Source organism: Megalops cyprinoides, chromosome 5, assembly GCF_013368585.1.
Source record: "Megalops cyprinoides isolate fMegCyp1 chromosome 5, fMegCyp1.pri, whole genome shotgun sequence".
NCBI classification, from domain to species: Eukaryota; Metazoa; Chordata; class Actinopteri; order Elopiformes; family Megalopidae; genus Megalops; species Megalops cyprinoides.
Window position 1 is genome coordinate 3,110,064 of NC_050587.1, and position 20,640 is coordinate 3,130,703.

At 44.3% G+C, this 20,640-nt stretch overlaps 1 protein-coding gene across 2 annotated transcripts in view; it reads right to left on the minus strand.

Annotated features, from left to right (window-relative positions):
* Positions 1-1,141: 1,141 nt before the first annotated feature.
* The window catches only part of phf19 (PHD finger protein 19), a 38,021-nt gene continuing 18,522 nt past the window's right edge, over positions 1,142-20,640 (minus strand). For both annotated transcript variants that reach the window (XM_036529749.1, XM_036529748.1), the window contains exons 6-15: positions 20,126-20,274; positions 18,028-18,123; positions 16,323-16,391; positions 13,180-13,300; positions 10,906-10,973; positions 10,311-10,460; positions 8,721-8,802; positions 8,000-8,085; positions 5,772-5,867; positions 1,142-1,980 (exon numbers count right to left, since the gene is read on the minus strand). In XM_036529749.1, the coding sequence (XP_036385642.1) occupies positions 1,647-1,980; positions 5,772-5,867; positions 8,000-8,085; positions 8,721-8,802; positions 10,311-10,460; positions 10,906-10,973; positions 13,180-13,300; positions 16,323-16,391; positions 18,028-18,123; positions 20,126-20,274 (1,251 nt within the window). In that variant the 3' untranslated portion in view covers positions 1,142-1,646. The remainder of the gene's footprint in view (positions 1,981-5,771; positions 5,868-7,999; positions 8,086-8,720; positions 8,803-10,310; positions 10,461-10,905; positions 10,974-13,179; positions 13,301-16,322; positions 16,392-18,027; positions 18,124-20,125; positions 20,275-20,640) is intronic.

Here is a 20,640-nt window from a genome sequence, read left to right on the forward strand (position 1 = left end):
GTTAGTTTGAGGATGAGCGGGAAAGTACACACAGCTTCAGCCTATAATATTATTTCTGCCTGTAAACCACCGGTGGAATTTCCAGGACAAGGAAAGTCATTTATGTGAAATGTAGGAGGAATGACAACAGGAATGCTATCCTTACACATAAAAAAAACTGCTACCATATGAAAATTAAAACATTTCTTTGGAAGTGCTGGACGGGGGAAAGTTTAGATTAAAACTGATCTCTGCTGAATTTGTTCAGGAGGTGTCGTTTCTTCTTTACAAAAGAAAAAAGCATACAACAATCGAAATCAATGAAAGCAGAGAAAGAAACAGAGGACAAGCTACTATGGCGTCTATGTGTCATTTTCGTCTGAGACACACGACCTGCATGACATTAAATTATGCTACAAAGTGTACACTATAGGTGTGCTGTAAATGTCACTCCCCTGCACACACTGTATGAGGGAGGGCAGTCTGCTCTCTGGCACTAACAGACTGCTTTTCTGCTAACCTGACAAATCACTCCGGGAGGCTGGCTGTGAATTGTTTTATTGGCTACTCATGCCCTATCACTGCTGACCCTGTCCTGGTGTGAACCGAGGCAAATCGCTGACTAGCAGTAAATAAAAATGCAGATTCAATTCTCAACAAAGCAGCAATGGGGTGTGTGGGATTTTTGTTAGGGAAATAATCCATTTAGGAAAAAAAGAGAATGAAAGAAACAAATAACCACTGAGAGAGTAACCGCTGGTTACCTACACCTAGACTAAAGTGCGATTAAGGAAGAAAGCTACAGTACATTAAGCAGGAAAAATGTGCATGTCAGGTTTGTGGTGCAAGAAATTTGTCTTATGCGTGGACAGCAGGTCTGTTATTGTTTGGATTCATTATGGAAGTAGAATAAAGATGAATGAGAAACATTTTTTCCCCAAAAGTTCAATGCTCAACCTTTTCCAAAAACCAGAATGTACAACCTGGCTCCTAAAAGATGTACTTTTCAGAGCGGCTGAACCATTTAATGGGAGCAACCAAACTTTCCTTCCTTTGAAAAGTGCTGGTAACATCCTCGTAACCTCATCCTCATGTTGGTCAAGAGTCTAAGCTAATAGGAAAATCCAACAAGGTGAAACGTGATTCTTCACCCTGTTGCCCCTTTATGTACCGCACTGAAAGGTATGACTGGGATGCTATAAGACTCCTCAGAAATGGAGCATCCATGGTTTCTCAGAACACCAATAGTCCTTTTCAGGTTTATGCTGTCACTGTGAGAGAATGTGACCAGAGAAGGACAGGAAGGCGTGGAATGGCGTGCTACCGGAGAGCTCTGCAAAGAGGAGGTGCTGAAACTTTTCAAGGACGACCTGCTAGACCCATTATTGCTGCACTGCTCGTTTACCACTACAGTCGCTGCATTGATTTGAATTCTCTATGTGTAACTAAAGGCAAGCGCTTTCTAAACTTTTGTGCTAGGATTGGGAGGAAATGGCACTATGAGGAGAAAGACAGAGAAAGTGAGAGTGTGTGAGAGAGAAAAAGAGAGAAATAAAGACCCTGTCTGGCCCTGAGGACAAGAGTCAAGGAGTTTAGAGTGGTGAGCAACAGGACCCATACCTGCTGCCCCAACCTTTCCTTGCCCTCACTCAATCCTCCACTCCTGGTCAGTAGGGGGTGGTGCCCTCCCATTCCACCAGGTACTGGACCTTGCCCTCTGGCGTAACCCTGCGGGCCAGCACCTGGTACTTCTCCCCGCAGGTGAGGCGTCCAGCCGCCCCAAAGTAGCTGGTGATGGAGGACTTGAGGTGTGAGAGGGAGGAGTCGTCCTCGTTGATGCTCTCAAAGGTGTGGCTGTCGATGCCGTTGTCCAGCGTTTCAGGGGCCTCCTCCGCCTCCAGGCCGCCCTGTGCCAGGTCGCTCTCCGGCGCCACTGTCCTGCTCGCCAATGGCGCGTAGGTGGAAGTCCGCAGCTTCCTCTTCCGGCTGCCCACGTTCTTCCTGCAACACAGTTCCAGGGATGTCATGCCTCTGCACCTTTCAATGGCACCTAAAGGCAAGCGCATCCCAGTCACCCAAAGACAAGAGCATCTGGTCACCTAAAAACGAGCAAGTTTGAGTTAGCTAAAGGCGAGCGTACCCCAGTCAACTAAAGCGAGTGCACACTGTCACCTAAAGGCTAGCCTACTCAAGTTATGTAACGAGTGCACCCCAGTCACCTAAAGGTGAGTGTCATGGATTTGGTCGCTGCTTCCTGAGGTGACCACCAGATGGCCTCATAACTTCCTGTGTTCCATGTCTCGTTTAGTTAATGTCCCCCACCTGGGTTAGTTATTAGTTTCACCTGTGTTTTCTGTTTTAAGCCCTGCCCTTGGTCCACATATTTGCTCAGTCTTGAGTTGCCATGCCTGTGTGTGAACTCTTATACCAAACCCATTTTGCCTTTTCTTGAGTCCTGAGTAAAGAAAATGTTACCTTCTTTGAACCAAGCTTATATTGGTGTTCTATTTCTGCACTTGGATTTACCCTGCACCTTGTAATGGTGAGTGTACCCCACTCACCTAAAGGCTAGCTTTCCCCAGTCAACTAAAGCCAAACGTAGCCTGGTCACCTAAAGGCTAGCCTTCCCCAGTCACCTAAAGACAAGCGTAGCCCAGCCACCTAAAGGCTAGCCTACCCCAGTCACCTAAAGGCAAGCGTAGCTCAGTCACCTAAACGCAAGTGTACCCCAGTCGCCTGAAGGTGACTATGCCCAAGTCTTAAAAAAGAAAAGTGCACACCGGCCACTGTTTTTCAGTAAAAATGCCTCATGTCCGAAGCCTCCATCCCTTCGGGACCCTGGTGCACCTCTCGTCAGATACGGTCAATAACAGCACATCTATCATCGGCGTGCGCTTGTGTGATCACACCCCCAAGCTCTGGGCAAAAGTCTGCACAGCTGTTAATGGACTCCCACAGCGCAGAGACCTAGTGGGGGCCATCTCCAGTTCAGCCCCTGAGTGTTTCTGCAGCTTCCCAACAGCTCCAGCAAAACAATCCCACTACCTGCCTGCAACAATCAGCAAAGGACCCCCATCCTGCAGAACAGCAGTTCATGCAAATACACAGGCATCGCGCATCAGCGTGCTTTAGGAAGGCAATCAGCCTCTAAAAAACTAGAATTTCTCACACAGGTTCTTCCCTGTGCCTCAGCCTGTCATTTCTCTCACGCTGCCGATCGATAGATCGATGTCAGCCCCTCCTCCGCCGATTCAACCACGTCATCTGACACAATGTGCAGCCGGGTCGATGTCCAATTACTCTTCAGAACATTATTACACAACGCGACGCTGCGAGCCTCACTCCTCAGAACGTTCAGCTTGTTATGAGCGCTGGGATACGCATCACAGAGCAGAGAGTGGATACTCTGAGAGAGAGAGAGTGGCTTCTTAATCAGAGCAAAACACTTCCTGTATTCATAAAGACTGCCTCTTCTTCACTATGGACCACTTCCCCAGCCTCTGGCCAATCTGTGCTACAAATTTGCTGAACACCTTGTCCTGCTGGAAGACTTGGAACATAAGGCATTCTGTCAGCCAGACTGTTTGGTGATGGCCCTAGTTGACAGAAGGCAAAACCAGGTCAGTGTGAAGATGAGTTCACTGGTACCTGGACTGATCTTCAGCATGAGAGAAAGGATACAGTCAATCTTCCCTGCTCTTTATTATATTTTCCAAGCCTGAAATAACTGCAAGCAGGTACACAAACAGCCACTGGTATCTGAATGTGAGATCTTAGCTGTATTTCTCTGTGAAAAAGATGACTACTATGTTATTAACAGACACTAGATGGTGCTGTGGTTTGTCTTCCTATTTGAATTCACTCCAATTGTGAGCGCTTCTGGTCAACCAAACTTGAAAAAAATCCTCTTAAAAGCTGAAATAAAACACACACTAAAACAAACTAGTGTAACCTTCCCATCTTTGGTTCCAGAGGAGTGTTTTCCCCTGTGCAGGGGTTGGCAATTCTAATCCTTCAAGCAGTTCCCCCTAGGCTGTGACTGCGCAGATCAAGCCGCTCGCAGCAGGGGGCGCCATGGGGGCCGTGACCACAGAACAAACGAATTTATTTTTTCCAGCATTAGGAGTCTTCATTTGAGGAGCCATTGGAAATCCCAAATAGACACTTAAGCCACGGCGCTGCGACATGAAAGGCGAGGGAGAAGAAGGCAGGGAGAGGAGTTCAAGCAGCGTGTTTGATCTGCTCCTCGGCGGTGTCGCGCAGTGGGGAACGCTCCCCTCGCACAGGGCTACATCCGCCTCCCTTGGAATTCTTATCCACACAAAAAATATGTACTTATTTCTTCTTTTTTCCCCCCTTTTACTCCATGCTAGCATACTTTGAGATGGTAATGAGAACACAATGCTAAAAATATAAATATGGAGGCGAACGGAGGGGGGCTGTGAGCGGCGTTGGGGAGTTCGGCTGAAGCCGCCCACGCCCCTCGGTGTTGCGCCGGGCCTTTCTTTCCCTCCAGCGGCCGGTCAGAGGGTCAGTCAGCTGGGTCAGCAGCCCTAATGAAAAGACTTCCCTGGCGGTGATTGCAGCTGATACCCCCGGCGGGTCCCCCTCAAAGGTTAATTAAAGAGCTGTTGCTGGGAGTTTCTATCAATCCCACGACCTGAATGATGCGCAGGGAGACAGGGAGTGTGGGCGGCGTACATCAGCCTGTCTGTCAGCCTGTCTGGGGGCGATCTGTCCACTCACAATGCAGGCCTCGGCTTTACTGCCTTCCCGGAGAAGACCCCCGCCCACCCAAAACGTGAAGGGTGCAATTTATCACTTTGTATACAAGGGAACCTGTGAATAAGGCCTGGGGCTGGACCCGGGGGACTGGAAGAAGGGACTGGGATACAGGAGAAAAAAAGGAAAGGAAAAAAATCATTGATCATAAAGTAAACCTTCGTTAATAGGCTTAAATCGAATCATGGTCGATCGGCAAAGCAGTGAGAGGCTGGGCTGTAGATCCACAGCTGCCAAAATGAAAAATCCATAATCTCTCATCACACTTCCGCAGTGCCAGTGTGACCAGAGGCTCTGTTCCCCCCTCGCCCCCCCACCGCTTGCAAGTGGCCCTGTCGAAAGGTAAGCATGATGGGAGAAATGGCCTCTGACAGCAACTGCTGCAAAGTTTTCACTCTGCTGGGTTATTGATCATTTGCAACGTAACTCTGGGCAGTTGAGTAAAATGAGATAGAGGGGGAGAGAGACCTTTCTCACGTCTTCATTCCAGAGTTAACACCTCTGAAATGCAGGGAATTGGTCAATTCATCCTCTGCGCAGATTCCAAACCCCCCACCCCCACCCCATCTGAGCAGAGACACACGCACACATTCACTCACATACATCCACACTCTCTCACACGCTTACACGCACACACACACATACACACACACCACAAGATTCCTGACGTTTTAACACCTGCGCTGCAATGTCGCAAAAGCTCTCGTCTATCCAACCTCTGTGGCTAGCGCACATTTGTTTGTGTGTGTGTGTGTGTGTGTGTGTGTGTGTGTGCTGTGTGAGACTGCGTGTGTCTATGTGTGTATGGTGTGTGAGACTGAGTTTGAGTGTGAGAGAGTGTGGATGTATTTGAGTGACTGTGAGTGTGTGTGTGTGTGTGTGTGTGTGTGTGTGTGCGCGCATGTGTTTGTGTGTGTGTGTACATGTTCGTGCCTGCCTGCATGTGTGTCCTGTGTGTCCCTCATCTGTGTGTGTCGGTGTGTTGTTGGGGCCCTCGTGCTGGATCGTACCGGAAGTCGTAGGACACGCTGGTGGTGGCGGACCCAGAAGTGCTGGCTGCATCTGTCGAGTCCTGGTCCAAGCTGAAGGTTCGTCCCGAGCTGGTGCTGTGGAGAGAGGGAGCTCGGATCAGCCCCGGAAACACGGACCCCAGAGCGCCGCTGCACAGATGGTGTCCCTTTCTAAACCTGCGGAGTGCTGCATGGCCACATCAGCTGTTCTCACAAATCCACTTTAGCCCTCCTTCTGGCTCCAACATCAAACACCATGTCCACCAAAACCATGCTAATCAGAGTCTATAAAATCTAAAGTAGTGTTAATCAGTCGTTGTGAGCCCTCTAGCACAACATGTGGCCAGGCTGAGCCTCGAGAAGAGCTCCAGCTGTGGGGGGGAGATACGGCAGGGCCTCACTGAAACATGCCATAACCTCTTGTAAACACTGAACTGGCATTGCGCCCTTAACTTTTCTTATAATTGGCCATCAACATTGATTCCAACAAAGTCAGGATTCCCCCTCTCTAATTATCGCCCGCCTCTGGAAATGCGCTGTTAGCTCTGGGTACGGAACTCATGGACAGGGGGGTTAAGGATCTGAGCTGGCTGTGAGTGCCGTAACCGAAATGACTGTGCCAGAAGACGCACCGCTCATCGCCTTGAGCCCACCCGAGGCACTGGGCACGTCCCTTTCCATAAAACGTCACCCCAAGACTACCTCACTTTATATAAAAGCCTTTTTCTAGTTTTAATTGTCCCCAAAGTGGCGCATTTGGCATTCACTTATTATTCAAACGGAGCTGTTTAGGGGCTGATAACCTTTCTGCGGTGTATAATTAAAACACTTCACCTTCCTCTTTGAATGAAAATAACTTTAGAGGGGGTGGAAAAAAACGGGAATCGCTGCAGGGCCTTGCGTAAAGTTTTTTTTTTTCAAAGGGAAATCAATGCAAATGCGTGTGTTTGTTCTACAGCCAGCAACAAGAACATCGCCCACAGAGAAAGCAGGCATCAAAACGGACAAGACAGAAAAAGACAGAGCCACAGCTTGGACCAAGATACAGGGAGAGATGGCATTAAGATACAACTAGCACCGGCATTTGTGTATCACATACTCTGAACAGTTAAAGCTGTGCCGGCAAATAGCTACAAAACTCCTATCAGGTGTGTAATCTGTAATAAGTAGATCTGGCAAATATTAAATTATGTAAGGAAAGATACACAGGTACGATGATTAATAAATCCAATTTTAACTGCGCCGTCGTGAAATACTGCGCAAATAAATTTGCTTGACTGTAACTATCTTTAAGCACAAGATCTTAATACAAACGGAGCAAAGCACACGAGCTGGGGGCGGGGGGGCGGGGGGGGGACACCAAAAAAGATCAAAAGATTTATTTCTGTTGTTACGGGATATAGCGCTCATTTCTATGCTATTTTCTCTCAGCCGTCCGGGAATTGTGCTCCAGATTTCGATATCCTTTGTATTTGTTTTTTACTCCTGCCCTTTTGAAATATTTATCGAAAGAGGGTCCCCTCAGCTTGGTGGAGTATTGTCTTGAAAGACAGCATGACATGAGACACTAACTGCATCATAAATAAACAATGGGAATCAAGAGGGCAACTGGAACATTTAGGACAGTGTTTTTCTGAGTGATCCTCTTAAGGGCGTTTGGACATGTCTAATGGCCTTCCCTTCTAGATTTCAAAGGCTTGACCCAAGAGAACTACATTCAGACGGGGGCCTGTAGCTCTCTGTATCACCCAGAACGGCCTTCCCTTTCAACCTGAACAGGCCTCTCTACTTCCAGTAAGCAGTGAAATAAGTGCTTTACGAGCTTTTAGACTATTACTGGCACCGCTGTTTTTCTAAGCTAGCTGACTCACCAGAGGAAATGCCAAGATGTTTGAAAAGGGGGGAGTGTTGCCTCGCCAGGAAAGTCGGAATCCAGAAATGAAAGTGGAAAAAGAAAGTGAGGAAACGGGACCGTGCAGAGAGGGTTAAGCCTCAGAGTTAATGACCACATCCTTTCTAGCAAACCGACTGCGCGGGATGCCTTTCCCGTTAACACTGAGCCAAGCACAATATGGTTTGACCAGAGCGAGGTGGATTTGAGGTTCGTATTTGTTGACTTTAGTAAAACCAAATGGTGACAAAGTAAGATGTGTGCAGGCAGATGGAGCCAAAGGAACTGTTCTGGTTACAAGGAAAAAAATATATAGTCCAGAAATAAAGAGGCTTACCTTTTTAAGCTCTGTAACTCATCCAGGGTGAAGTCGAATATACTGGCCATGTGGTGGTTTGTGCTCCAGGAAGTAGTCAGGTCGTTCTGCAGTGACAGCACATATTGTTATTTTTCCTGCCTCTCACGATAATCGCATGTAAAACAATGACACATAAAAAAGGGCACTGCCATCTTCCTAACTCATTCTACTGACATCATTACTGTATCATTTGTGTGTTGGGCAGATGCCTCTTTCTGGGGCCAAACAGTTGCTCTTCCTCATTCTGAAACATATCAGAGGTATGTTGTTGTGAAATACGATCAGGTCTGGAGACCTGACTGCTGGGAGGGATCTGTCAGTTAAAGGCCTCTGTGGCAGAACAGAAGAAAAGAAGGCAAAAGAGCAATCCCTTTGAGTGGAAGCAGAGAGCGAAGAGCAGAGAGCGGTGACGCACAAGGGCCAGCTGAACCTACAGGCTGACATGCTGCCTGGTGTCACACAGACAGACTGAAGTGCAGGACAGACAGTAGGGAATGTAGTGCAGGACAGGGGACACATGGTGGGGAAACTCAGATATGGGGACAGACAGGAGCATGTAAAGATGCAGGAACAGGCCTCAATGCTGAGACTGTAGTGGGGGGGGGGCAGATGGACATGCAGGCTGACAGGTATCAGTGTCAAGTATGAGAGAGGAGTCTGGAGATGAGTACTACGTGGATGCTGAGGAGGCGGGGCTTACATTGGGAATGGCATCCTCCAGCAGCCACTTGGACCTCTTCTTTTTCAGCCTTTTCTGGGGCAGGAACTCCGGGGGGAGAGAGCTGTGCCAGAGAACAGGACACCAGGTCAGACAGGACAGCTTCATCAGGGAGAGGCAGTCGGTAATGATTGCGCTGTGACACAACATCAAAGGGCACCGATTCATACAAACGTTATACCTGATACAAACTATATATTCATACAAACTACTACATTAACAGATATGTGTAGTTACCATGTAGACACGACACACTTTCACTGCACAACGCAAACAGATGATGCATGTTTTCCTCATGAGAGGTAATTCTTTTTTATAATCATCTGTAAGAGGATAATGACAGAGAGGCATCCCTTTCCCTGAGATGGGGTACACGTGTCTGCTGATGATATACCAGGGCACCTTAAATCTCTGCATCCCGGCTGCTATTTCCTTCCTAGAAAGATCAGCCTCAACTATTTACTCAAAGGTTAAACTAACATCACAACGGAGAATGGCAGTCTAGTTAAATTTGCAGTAAATTCCCTGTAAATTAACTATGATATTGCATCGAATTACTCTGGCCAATACCAGCCTGGATTTAATTTACCCATCCAACGTTTGGCAAACAAACACCCACGAAGACACGAATCATCCCTCCTAAGAATGCTCTACTTATGTATGCTCAGCGTGAAATGAAAAATGAAATGCATGCCAGACGTTCAACACACATAAATACTGCACTCAAAGCTGTAGGTAGTCACAGACACACAAATACTGCACTCAAAGCTGTAGGCAGTCACAGACACACAAATGCTACACTCAATGCTGTAAGCAGTCACAGACACATAATACTACACTCAACAAACAAATGCTGCACTCAGTACTGCAACCTTTCACGGACACACAAATACTACACTCAACACTGGAAGCAGTCACACACAAATACTGCACTCAACACCATAACCTGCCACAGACACACAAATACTGTACTCAACACACAAGCGCTGCACTCACAGCACTGAAACCTTCCACGGACACACAAATACTGAGCGTGCATTGTCAAAGTTTTTTCTCACACGATCTCTGCCAAGATAACTCAAAGCCAAAGATGCTAATAAGAGATAAACTTGAAAGCTTTCTCCAGTGCTAGGAGCTGTCTGTAAGTCACAAACAATGATGAATGTGAATCTGTCTTGGGGTGGACGCCTTCATAGCAGAATGAGCCTGTGGCAATGTATCCATAAGGTTGCAATTTGAAATTTTATTTTCAATGACATTAATATCATCCAAGTGAGTTATTGTAAAAATAAAATTTCCATACTGAGTAAGATTGGGATATTTCCATTTTTGGTTGCAGATTGCAAATAATAATATAAGACTTGGCTTTATGACTGCGTTAGCAGTAGGAACTGCATGGTCCATGTGCTTTTTATCCTGATACACTCTGTACTGTGACCCTGTGACCCCTGTATGGTAACTCATAGAACTGAGAGCAACATGCTGATACACGGGGGGTGAGGGTGTGGGGGTGGTGGGTAGGGTCGTGTCGTCAGCGAAGGCGTGAGAATGATGCCCAGACAGTACACCGACCTGTTCCTGCCCCGGCCCCTCTTGCGCCCATCCCGTCCCTCGCAGTTCTGCGCCCTCTCCGGGAAGAGCTTGGACGGAGGGTTGGGGGGAACCCTCGACCTCAGCCGAAAGATGCATTTCCTCTTTTTGATCTCCTTCCCGCAGAGAAACCTGAACAGATTTAACAAGAGCAATCTGAAAACGCATCTGAGTGCTGGGAAGAACTGAGCTCTCTTCATTTATCATTCACCACAGCGCTGTTCTGCAGTCAAGCCGGCAGGATTACCAAACGCAGAGAAATCGGAGAAACGTCAATTACTTTGCAACACCTATTTAAGTTCCAGACAGTCCTTAAAATACCCCTCTTGCAGGAACATTCTCCAGGGGAAACACTAGCAGCAATATATATATATATATATATATATATATATATATATATATATATATATATATATATATATACACATATATATGCATATATTGCAGGATATCTACTGAAAGTGGAGCAATCCATTAGGGCAACAGCTCTTTAGGCAGAGAGAGCACCTGAATAGGCTCTCCCCATTACTGCCCTCAATATCTCATCTAAAATCTGGGAGGAGAGAATTTGTCTTACTTGCTTTTGTAGTTGTTGAGAGCATCCAGGAGGTACTGGCTCCTCTCTTGAAGGGGCGTATTGAAGAGCTGTGTGGAAGAAGAAAGAAAACTTCAGCGGGCGGATAACAAGCTACAAACGAGGGAGAGCCTTTGTTCTCGGCATCGTGCAAATTGGCCTCCTTCGATTGGCCGGACCCCCAGACCGTCTCCGCTGAATGAAGATGAATGAGGCTGGGCACTGGTCCCGCTCTCCGCGGGTTTGCAGCCTTTTCTGCAGGAATGCCCGTTTAAATGTAGCCATCAACCACAATATTTTTCCGGCGCTTCTTGGGGACATGAGGACAAATGAGGGGTAGGGACAGGCATCTTCACTGTGCAGGACAGCCACAACAGAAGCTGACTGTTTATCTGCCCTGACAACCCGCCGTTACTAAGGCAGATATTAAAAACCCAGGGGCCAAGCACTTTGGCTCTGCAAACCAGTCACCTGTAACCATACCATCTGGGGGTATTTCCCAAACAAACACAAATTTACAGCTGGATTTTTACCAGGCAATTAACTCAACGTGCACTGGACAAGGTTACAACACAGGGACGAACAATACGGTTTAAAGTACCTTTTGCAATATGCAATCCATTAGTCCTTCTGTACAATAATGCTTACAGTGCAGTTCTGGATCACAGATGTCTATGCACTTAAATACACATCAATACCCTGCATTTTCAAAGTGGGTCGACCTGACACAGAGAACCCATACAGAATGCTTAAACTGTGTAATACTGTGCCAGCACATTCATGAGCAGAGTGCATTTTATCAGTATAACATCTGCAAGCTGCCATTTGCTGTAACAGAGCGCAGCCTTTGAACTCGAGGATTGACGCCTCAAACTAATTATTGAGATAGCAATTTCCTAATGTACATGTAAATAGCTGCTGCATAAACAACACACCAGCTCATTAGTCCGAGAGGTGGCTGAGCTCAGGTGATAAAGGTGCTGTAACCAGCTGAATGTCAAGCCTGGTGAGGATGCCAAGTGTTATAACCAATGAACTAGAAAGCATTTTCCAGTGTTAAGATTTGTTATTGGGCTTTTATTGAATGGTCAATCTGTCATGGATGATAATGGGTGTAGGTAGAGCCAGACGGCGGAGTGTGGCTGTCACAATTTTGTCATGGATGCAGACTAAAGCACACCGCTGCAGTCTAGACGCAGCATGCTTACAGTCCAATCTGCAACACATTGCTGGCAGGAAGGTGTCGCTCCCTTGGTAAGTGGGGTGCGCTGCTTTCTTTCAGTCACGCTGCCATCGAACACCTCATCCTCTGTGCCCAATTACCTCTGACTAATGAGCTGATGTAAGGCTCAGGCAATAACCAAAGTCACTTTCCCCCATCACCATCAATAAATCATACAGATCAATAAATCAATTGGATGACAAACACGGGGGACCAGGGCACAAACTCCATTCACTGTCTAACAAAACACACGTACGAATGGAGTAATACGTTTCCTTTGAGGTTCAGTATAAATGTTATCTGTCTGCTTTTTAAAATAGGCCTTTAGTTAGTTTAGTTCTTTACTCTGACGGGTACTCCTTTATAGTGCAACGCAGGGAGTCTGACTAGCTGGCATTTCTAGCATTGATTTCTCCCACATCCTCAAGGCCAAATGGAAGTGTTCTAATTTGCAGCTGTGGTTCACGTGCCAGACGCAGTGGCAGACAGTGCATGCAGTTTGGAACTGCACGTGTCTACAGAGCGCCATTCTGTGGAGAGAATGTGGGAGCCAATTCAAATGGCTCAAAGCTATGCTGAAGCAAGGCAAATATAGAAATCCTATAGTTAGTTTTATAGACGAAGCAGGGCTTCCACTGAACCTTGAATCAGCTGTCCACCTGTTTACAAAATTACATTTCTGAGTCATTTTCAGTGATTACAGCACAAAATAAATATGAACGTAAAATAAACCATAATACAACTGTAATCTTGGACCTCATAACACACACACACACACATATACATGAAATATAAGCCAAAGGAATATAAATATATACACACCTTACCTTATCTGTTTTTGAAACTTTATCTTATTTACAGTCAATAAATGGTTTGAAGGACTAGGCAGAGCTAAGAACATTCAGACTCTATACAAGGCTCATTGGTACACATGTTGTACAGAAATCCTTCATCTAATTTTAATGCCCTGGTTACTTAACACTGGTCATTTGTTACTATATGATGTGAAAAGAACATGCATTCACCCTGCTTGAAGGATAAACAATTTCTCTGACCTTGCCCAGCTGGAAGTGCTCCCAGTTGTTGGTGACGAAGCTGAGGATCTCCTCCAGCTCAAAGTACTTCTTCTTACTCTGAACCCCCAGGTTGTAGAGGGCAAGATGCACTACATCCACCCTGCAGAGACACAAAGATGTTACACATGTACAGGTGTCGACAGAAGTGAACTTTCCCCAAAGACGCACAGTAAAACAACACCCCAAAATTAGCTGAGAGAACAGCCAGGTGTTCAGCAGTCGGGTGTGAACTCATGTAAATGTAAATGTGACTCTTTTTGGATGCTTTTCATGGATTAGGCCTGATCTACAGCAAAATCACAAGCTTAATTTGCAACAACTGAAAAGTCATTTTAATTCAACCCCCCTGTCCTGCATATCTTCTATCTATCTTTGCTCCAAACACACCTGATTGAAATGAAACATGCTCTTGATTAAATCAGGTGTGCTCAGCTAATCAAAAGTGCCACTGAGTTCAGTCAGGTAGGTAGAGCAGGGAAAGATGGAAAACGTGCAGGGCAGGGGGGCCCCAGGAGCAGGATTGAGAATCAGTGACCTAGGGGTTTAATTATCACTGCATTCCTGTACTTTGTGAAATAAATAAGTAAATGAATCTGACCAACCCTTACCCAGGACCAAATGACACATTTAGTAATACATACACAAAAGGGTGCTATCTGGTTAGCGAACAGGCTAAAACTTCACTTGTCCCCAATGAAATCTTGTCTTCACCAAGAAAGGAGTACTGGCCTACAGTTATTGTTCTGTTTCCAACAAGAAAAATGAACAAGATTTTTATGCAAATACGGGTCAGCAAAGTGTGACTGTATTCAGAGGCACAGGAAGACGTGGTCTGTTCAGGCTGATCTCACTGAAGCTTGTCATACAGGGTTCAGTTTTACACAGTCACTTGCATTTCAGCACAGAGGCTGCCCTTCTGAATTACGATCAATACTGGCTCCATTCTCTCATTCAGCTCCTGCCCATTTCTATATTAAAATGGATAAACTCCAAGTCAAACGTTATAGAAAACGCTCTTTTTAATAACAAAAATCATCTAACTGATGTGTTTCCTTCGACAACAATCTATAACTGAGCTTTAATGAGGTGCTTTGCTGATGAGGTGGAGGTCTAATAATCTTTTACTTTTGTGCCAGTTAAGCAGCTGCTAGTGTCAAACTGGGCTCTGAATAAGAAAAAAAGACAATGACAATCTAAACACCACAATCATACATACAGAATTTCCAATCCATAATGAACAGAGATTACCAGTAAACATATTCATTAAGACAACACATTTTGGCCAAAAATTGGCCACGTGTCAGCTTTCAAAGATGGAGGCAGATGGCAGAGGCTTATTGTCTTTTTAAATTAATTCTAACCCTGTAGACCCCACCATGTAAATGGCATCTTAAAAGCTTCAGTGAGTGCTGTTGGAACATACATATGACTCATTATTGTTGATTTGATAGAATAATGAACTGTACACACATAATCCCATCAGATAACCAGGCCGTAATCCTTTCACACATTTGTATACAGGCAGTGTCTTGTTGTTGGCCAGCCTGCCAGAGAATGAAAGCCACTTATGAGTCGGGAGAATATTATATGCAGATGTAGTCTTTTTTCCGCACTTGGTTTTACTATTTGTAGCCTTATTTTCACACAGTGATGTAATGTCTTCTAACGAACCGAAAACTGGGCAAGACAGCGCTGTTGCTGAGCAGTAAGTCTTTTTGGTAATAAACACATTTTCTATGGAATTTTACAAGTTTCTTTATATAGGTGCCAAAGACTATGTTTCAGTAAGCATTAACACCTTGTTCTTCAAATAAACACACCTGGTTAATTAGTGTATTCTTCAGTCTGATCTGTGAGGCTTTTTGCATATTGTTTGCTGTAAGCCAGGTGCCAATCATTGTTGGCCCAATTGAAGCATTTTGCTAATACCGCTGGCTGCACAGATGCTGCGCAACAGACAGTATCATCAACATCACCCTCAGTCTCATCAGCCAGACCCTTGGTACAAATCGGAAACAGTACTAGCCCCAATATCAACCTTTGATGGACCCAGAGGAGAAACGGATTGGAATCTCCCCCACTCTGAGATACTGCCAAACAAATACAATTTAAACAAGGCTAATGATCGCTCATTAACCCCATACAGAGGAAGCTCTTCAGTGAGGAGGGAATGATCAACTGAGTCAAAGGTAATCCATGAAACACCACCCCACCCATTCAGCTCTTGTCAATACTCTCCAACCTACCATGTGACTGAATGAGAGCAGAGAAAGTAGAATGCATGGCTCTAACAGCACTCTTAAACACGTGGGATATGCATATGCCTACCTTAACAGAGAGCATTTGGTGATATCTACCATATATTGCATTTAATAAAAAAAATTGGGCCTCAATAACTCAAAAATGTGGCAGCACCTATAAATCAGTACATAAGGAAATCAGGTCTGAACACATTAGCTAGAAAAAAAATATTTCTAGGGGATGGAGGGTATGGGGTGAGGGGGTATGGGAAAACTATGAAAGCATTTCACCCATCATTGGTAATCCACACAAAAGTGATCTGCAATCATTCATTCAATAAGAAGATGATCAGAATCATTCCCTCCTGCTTCCAGACCTGTCAATATGCACCTAGTGAGCTGAGCTGCCTGCAAATGTATTAAAATAAGCTCAAGACAATGCTCACCTGGGTCACAGTCAAGTGTGTGAGGGATCAAAGGAGGAAATGTATTTTCCAACTCCAACACAAAACGCTGTTTCAGTGTTTAAAGAGGGATATTTTTGGATACTATCCCACAATGTTTTATAGAAACTGCTAAGTGACCTCCGGAATCTTTTTACCTCTAATGAAAAAAGCGCTATTCACCAGCTGAGCCAGGCCCACTGAAAAAAGGACCTGCATTAACGTTCTGAACCCTTCTGTCATTTCCCCTCTCTTTTTTTTCTACCTGTATTGAATATCACATCAACCTGTCAGACTGTGCATGTGAGAATTACGCCCTGGACTCCCGTTACACCACAGCAATCAATGTCCCGTCTAGACGCGCCACACTGGTATAGGTGCAATTGGGGGACTGGAATTATGGGGGCTAATGGGAGAGAACAGGGAGGCTGTTATTTACCATCTGAGGGCCAGGCGCTTGATGTATTCCACCCCTTTATTGCACACAGCGCAGATGAACAAATAAAACCTGAAAGATAAAAAAAAAAAACAACAACAAAAATAGGAATGACAATCTCATTCAACAGGTATGAGAGGTTTGGCGCACCTGGCTTAACGCCTATCTTATTGTCAGGCATTTCAACAGGTGGCCAATGTTGCAGCGCTACCGATTATATTCTGGCTCTGTCACAAAGCATTCATTCAATCAAACTTGTATAGCCTTAGCTCGACCTTTGCACCAATCCATGGCCTTACAACACAAGTGCCAACCCCCCCTGGGAACTCAAAACAATTAATCAAAGGATCTAATTTTCATTCTCTCGGCGACACTTAAAAGTCAGTCTGACTCTGGAGAATGCAGCTGTGTTTACCCTCATTAAGCAGAAAAAAATATTCAGTGTCTTTACCCAGTTGTTTCCTGCGGGTTGTCAGAAGTACATCTTTAACCTCAGTTATATCCCAGTAAACAAAATTAATAAATAATGTGAACGGAAACTCACAGCACCCCCAAAACATGCACTTTCTTTGATTGTTGCTGAACTCGGTTAAAACAAACTCTGCTAATGACTATCGTATCACATGCACACAAGTATGTTTTTTGATCATGTAGCCAGAGGCTTTTGTAGGGGTAGCATACTGTAGGTGTAGAGCCCCTGGCCAAAAGAGTTTGACATTAAACATTTTCACAAAAGAAAAGAGGGAGACCTTCCTCTTTTATTAATATAAAGGTATTTATATGCTAGAAACGTACAGTTGGAGAAGATCAAGTTAATGTATTACTGAACAATTCACGTTTCCCCGATAAACCACAAAGGCGCACACCTGATTAGCACACTGTAAACAGACTCACTACAAGAGGTGAGCTGATATTACTGGCATGACAAACAACTGGCCTGGTGCAGCATAAAAATACTTTTATTTGGTATGGGAGTAAAATGATTTCCTCCTGCTGATAACATGGGCTAGTGGATGCTAATAGAGAATGCAGTTACTGTGCTGGAACCTTGTAAAGTAATGACAAGGGAAGCCTGCTCCTCATCTTTTTCAGATGCTAATATTCTTCTGTCAGTTACCGTATGATTCTCAAAGGTCTCTTTAGCAGAGAAAATGAGTCCAATCATAGAAAACAAACAAACAATCAAAACCCCCCAACAACTGCTATTTCAGGAGAAAAAAACAAGTCTTTCACTCAAACATTGCTAGTCTAGGTTTGATTTTCATGCACATTTATTACCACCTACACAGAAGAATTGTGTAAATTTTAGATACCTGTTTCGTCGGCTGCTTGTTCCTGAAGGAAAAAAGCTATGTGCTTATTTCCCTTGTTTTTGTTTGTTTGACTTGTGCTGACAGGAAATAAGATCATAGAGCAGTTCTCTGCTTACAAACTTACTAGCTAATTGCAAAGTAATTAACTATATACCTGATCCTGGAGCTGCAGCTACCAAAGTGAGAAGAGAATATAAATTTTAAAGTAAAATTCAGATTTTTCAGGCATTGGTACAACAGAGGTACAAGGGGTAAGTACCTCCAGCAATGACCACTAGTCAGCACTGGCACCAGTGTCCATAACTGGCCAGAGTATGAGGAAATATGGCTGTGAACCTCTATTCACAACAAGGAAAAAAAAGTTTCTGTCCACTCTCTGCTTGAGTCGTGTGTACCTGTCTCCAAACATCATGGACTCCTGCAAACACTGGATGCAGGCCTCGTGAAACCACTGCCGGCACCGAAAGCACTGGAGCATCTTCAGGTACCACCTGGATGGGGGAGGGGAGGAACCAATGAGAACCCAGAGGTGGGGCCACCTCAAAGCTTGACGCTGCAGTTTAAGGCCAAGTAATTTACGGTAATGAGATGCAAGATGCCTGCAACATCACAACCTACCTGGTGCTCTGTAAAAATAGTTTGCATCTGTACAGTGAGCATGCACAGTGGCTTCATAAATACATGCTGTTCACATATATCAAACAGAAGGAATATGTACAGTACACCACAGTTCAAACAGACCTATTATTTCATCTTAGCAGTGCCTGAGGAAAACAGCTATAGGTTCTTTTTTCCTATATTGGCTTAGGTCTTTGCATCGGTTTCCTAGAATCTTTTTGCATGTGGTTTATTTCAAAGCAGAGTTCAAAGCACTTCCCTGCTTTGCAGTGCTTGCATTAAATTCTGGTGCAGGTGCATACTCCTGTTTGCAGGACAGCACACTGTCTACTCGGTGCCTTTTTTCTGCTGAGTGTGATTAGGGAACCAGGAAACAATCTGAATAGGTGTCTCTGTGACTGCTGAGGCATTGCGGCATTGTCAGTGCTATCTCTCTTAACACTACTGCAATGAAGATTTTCATGACATTTGGGTGCAGTTATGTAACACAGTCATACAAGTCACTAAATGAAAATTAGATGTGAGTGAAGATATTATAAATAAATAATTGTGGCTCTTGTATCTTCAACAGAATATTCTCTTTTATAATTAACAGACTCAAAATTAAACTGTCTGAAATAATTGAATCCATGATCTTATTAAGTTGGCCAACTTCTTGGTGAAGTTTGAGGAGTTACTGAAGTGGAATACTCTAGGTGTGTGAAAAATTAACACTATCAATATCCAATCATACACTATCATACACTATTGTGCAAATAAATAAACAAAAGCTAAGATTAATTTATGATGCAAAAGAAAAATATGGATGCTGAATGGTTAGTAAATTAAGCATCGTGTAACTAGCATGGTTCATCACAAAGTGTAGTGCACATCTAACTAGCTTGCTAAAAAACTCCCAGCTAATACTACCAGACTGATATTCAGACATTATTAGAGTGATTTATTGCTGTAAATCTCAAAATTTGACACCCATACAGAAATAATGGGTACTACAGTAAATAACACTGCTAACTGCATCAAGCTAGCTATCTATTAATACTGATGAAGACACTAATAAAGTAGATATCTGACTGGCCAGCTACGTGAAAAGGATATTAATGCTTCTAGATCAAAACATTTAATATTTTCATGAGGCTTTTCTCCCCTTGGCTGTATTTATCTCAGACCTTGCTGCTCCAAAGAACAGTAGTGAATGCACATATTAATGATGCTTATCTGCTTATTTAAATGAGGTTTTTGGCTAATCTCTAACTTGTGTGTTTGCATGTTACAAAGGTTAATATACCCATTCCTCTAAAAATAAAATTTCACTGGAAGTATTTCAGACAGGCTTATTTCTGTCCTCACTTACTCAGCTCTTACAAAAGATACTATGGAAAATTTCTTGTAAAATGAAAAGGTACAATTTGACAATTGGTGTAGCATTCTTACTTGTGAAAATTCACTTTTTCACTGAGCTTTAATGCTGGGTCCATTAAAAAAAAATCAATGTTTATTTTTTTGTGTGTCAATCGATAAAATTCAATGCATTGATGGATTTTTTCCAGCTCTAAAGACCATATTGATCTAAGAGTCTAAACAGACTAAACTGCTCTTTTCTAAGTAAGTCCCAAGAAACGAGCCTGCTCGGTTTTAATGGAAATGGAAACTTTTCAGATAATCACAGGGTTTACACTGAACTGATTAAAATACTGCACAACATTGCTCTTCCGCAATCACATTCCAACAGGAAAAGGAGTGATAGATATGAGGAGAAGAAAAGGAGAGGAGGGGTACAAGGGGTAGGGAGCGAAGCGGGTAATATTGCCTAAGGAAGGAAAGATGGAGAGGAGGGGGGAAGAGACTGAGTGAAGGAGTGCAGCACAGCACACTCACTCTCCAGGCCCACCGCAGTAGCAGTAGCACTGCTGGTGGTTGGTCCGGTGCAGGGAGTCCCACTCCAGCTCATCTGGGTTGTAGGTCAGCACCTGCTTCATGGCCTGCAGAGCCTTGGCAATGGGGCCCTTCTTCAGAGCGCCCCCTTTCTGCAATCATAGAAAAAACAGGGAAGCATCCCCCAAAGATAAATTCTCCTTATCAAAAGTGGGAGCCAATCAAGCAATGAACCAATCAATCAATCAATCAATCAGTCATTTATCAGACAAAGAAAATGTTTGTATCACAGAGCATGTCTCAGATTGGAAATGCTCTGTATTACAGTGGTTGTTACAATGGATGTAAATGTTACAGTGAATGTAGCTTGAAAGGCACAACACCAACAGAATACAAATGTACTGGAGTAACAGCGATAGAAGCAATGAGATATGATCATTTATGCTACTTGATCTAAGAATAGTGTCTTAAGGGGACACTTTACACACAGGCAGGTATAATATAGCTAAATTATGTGC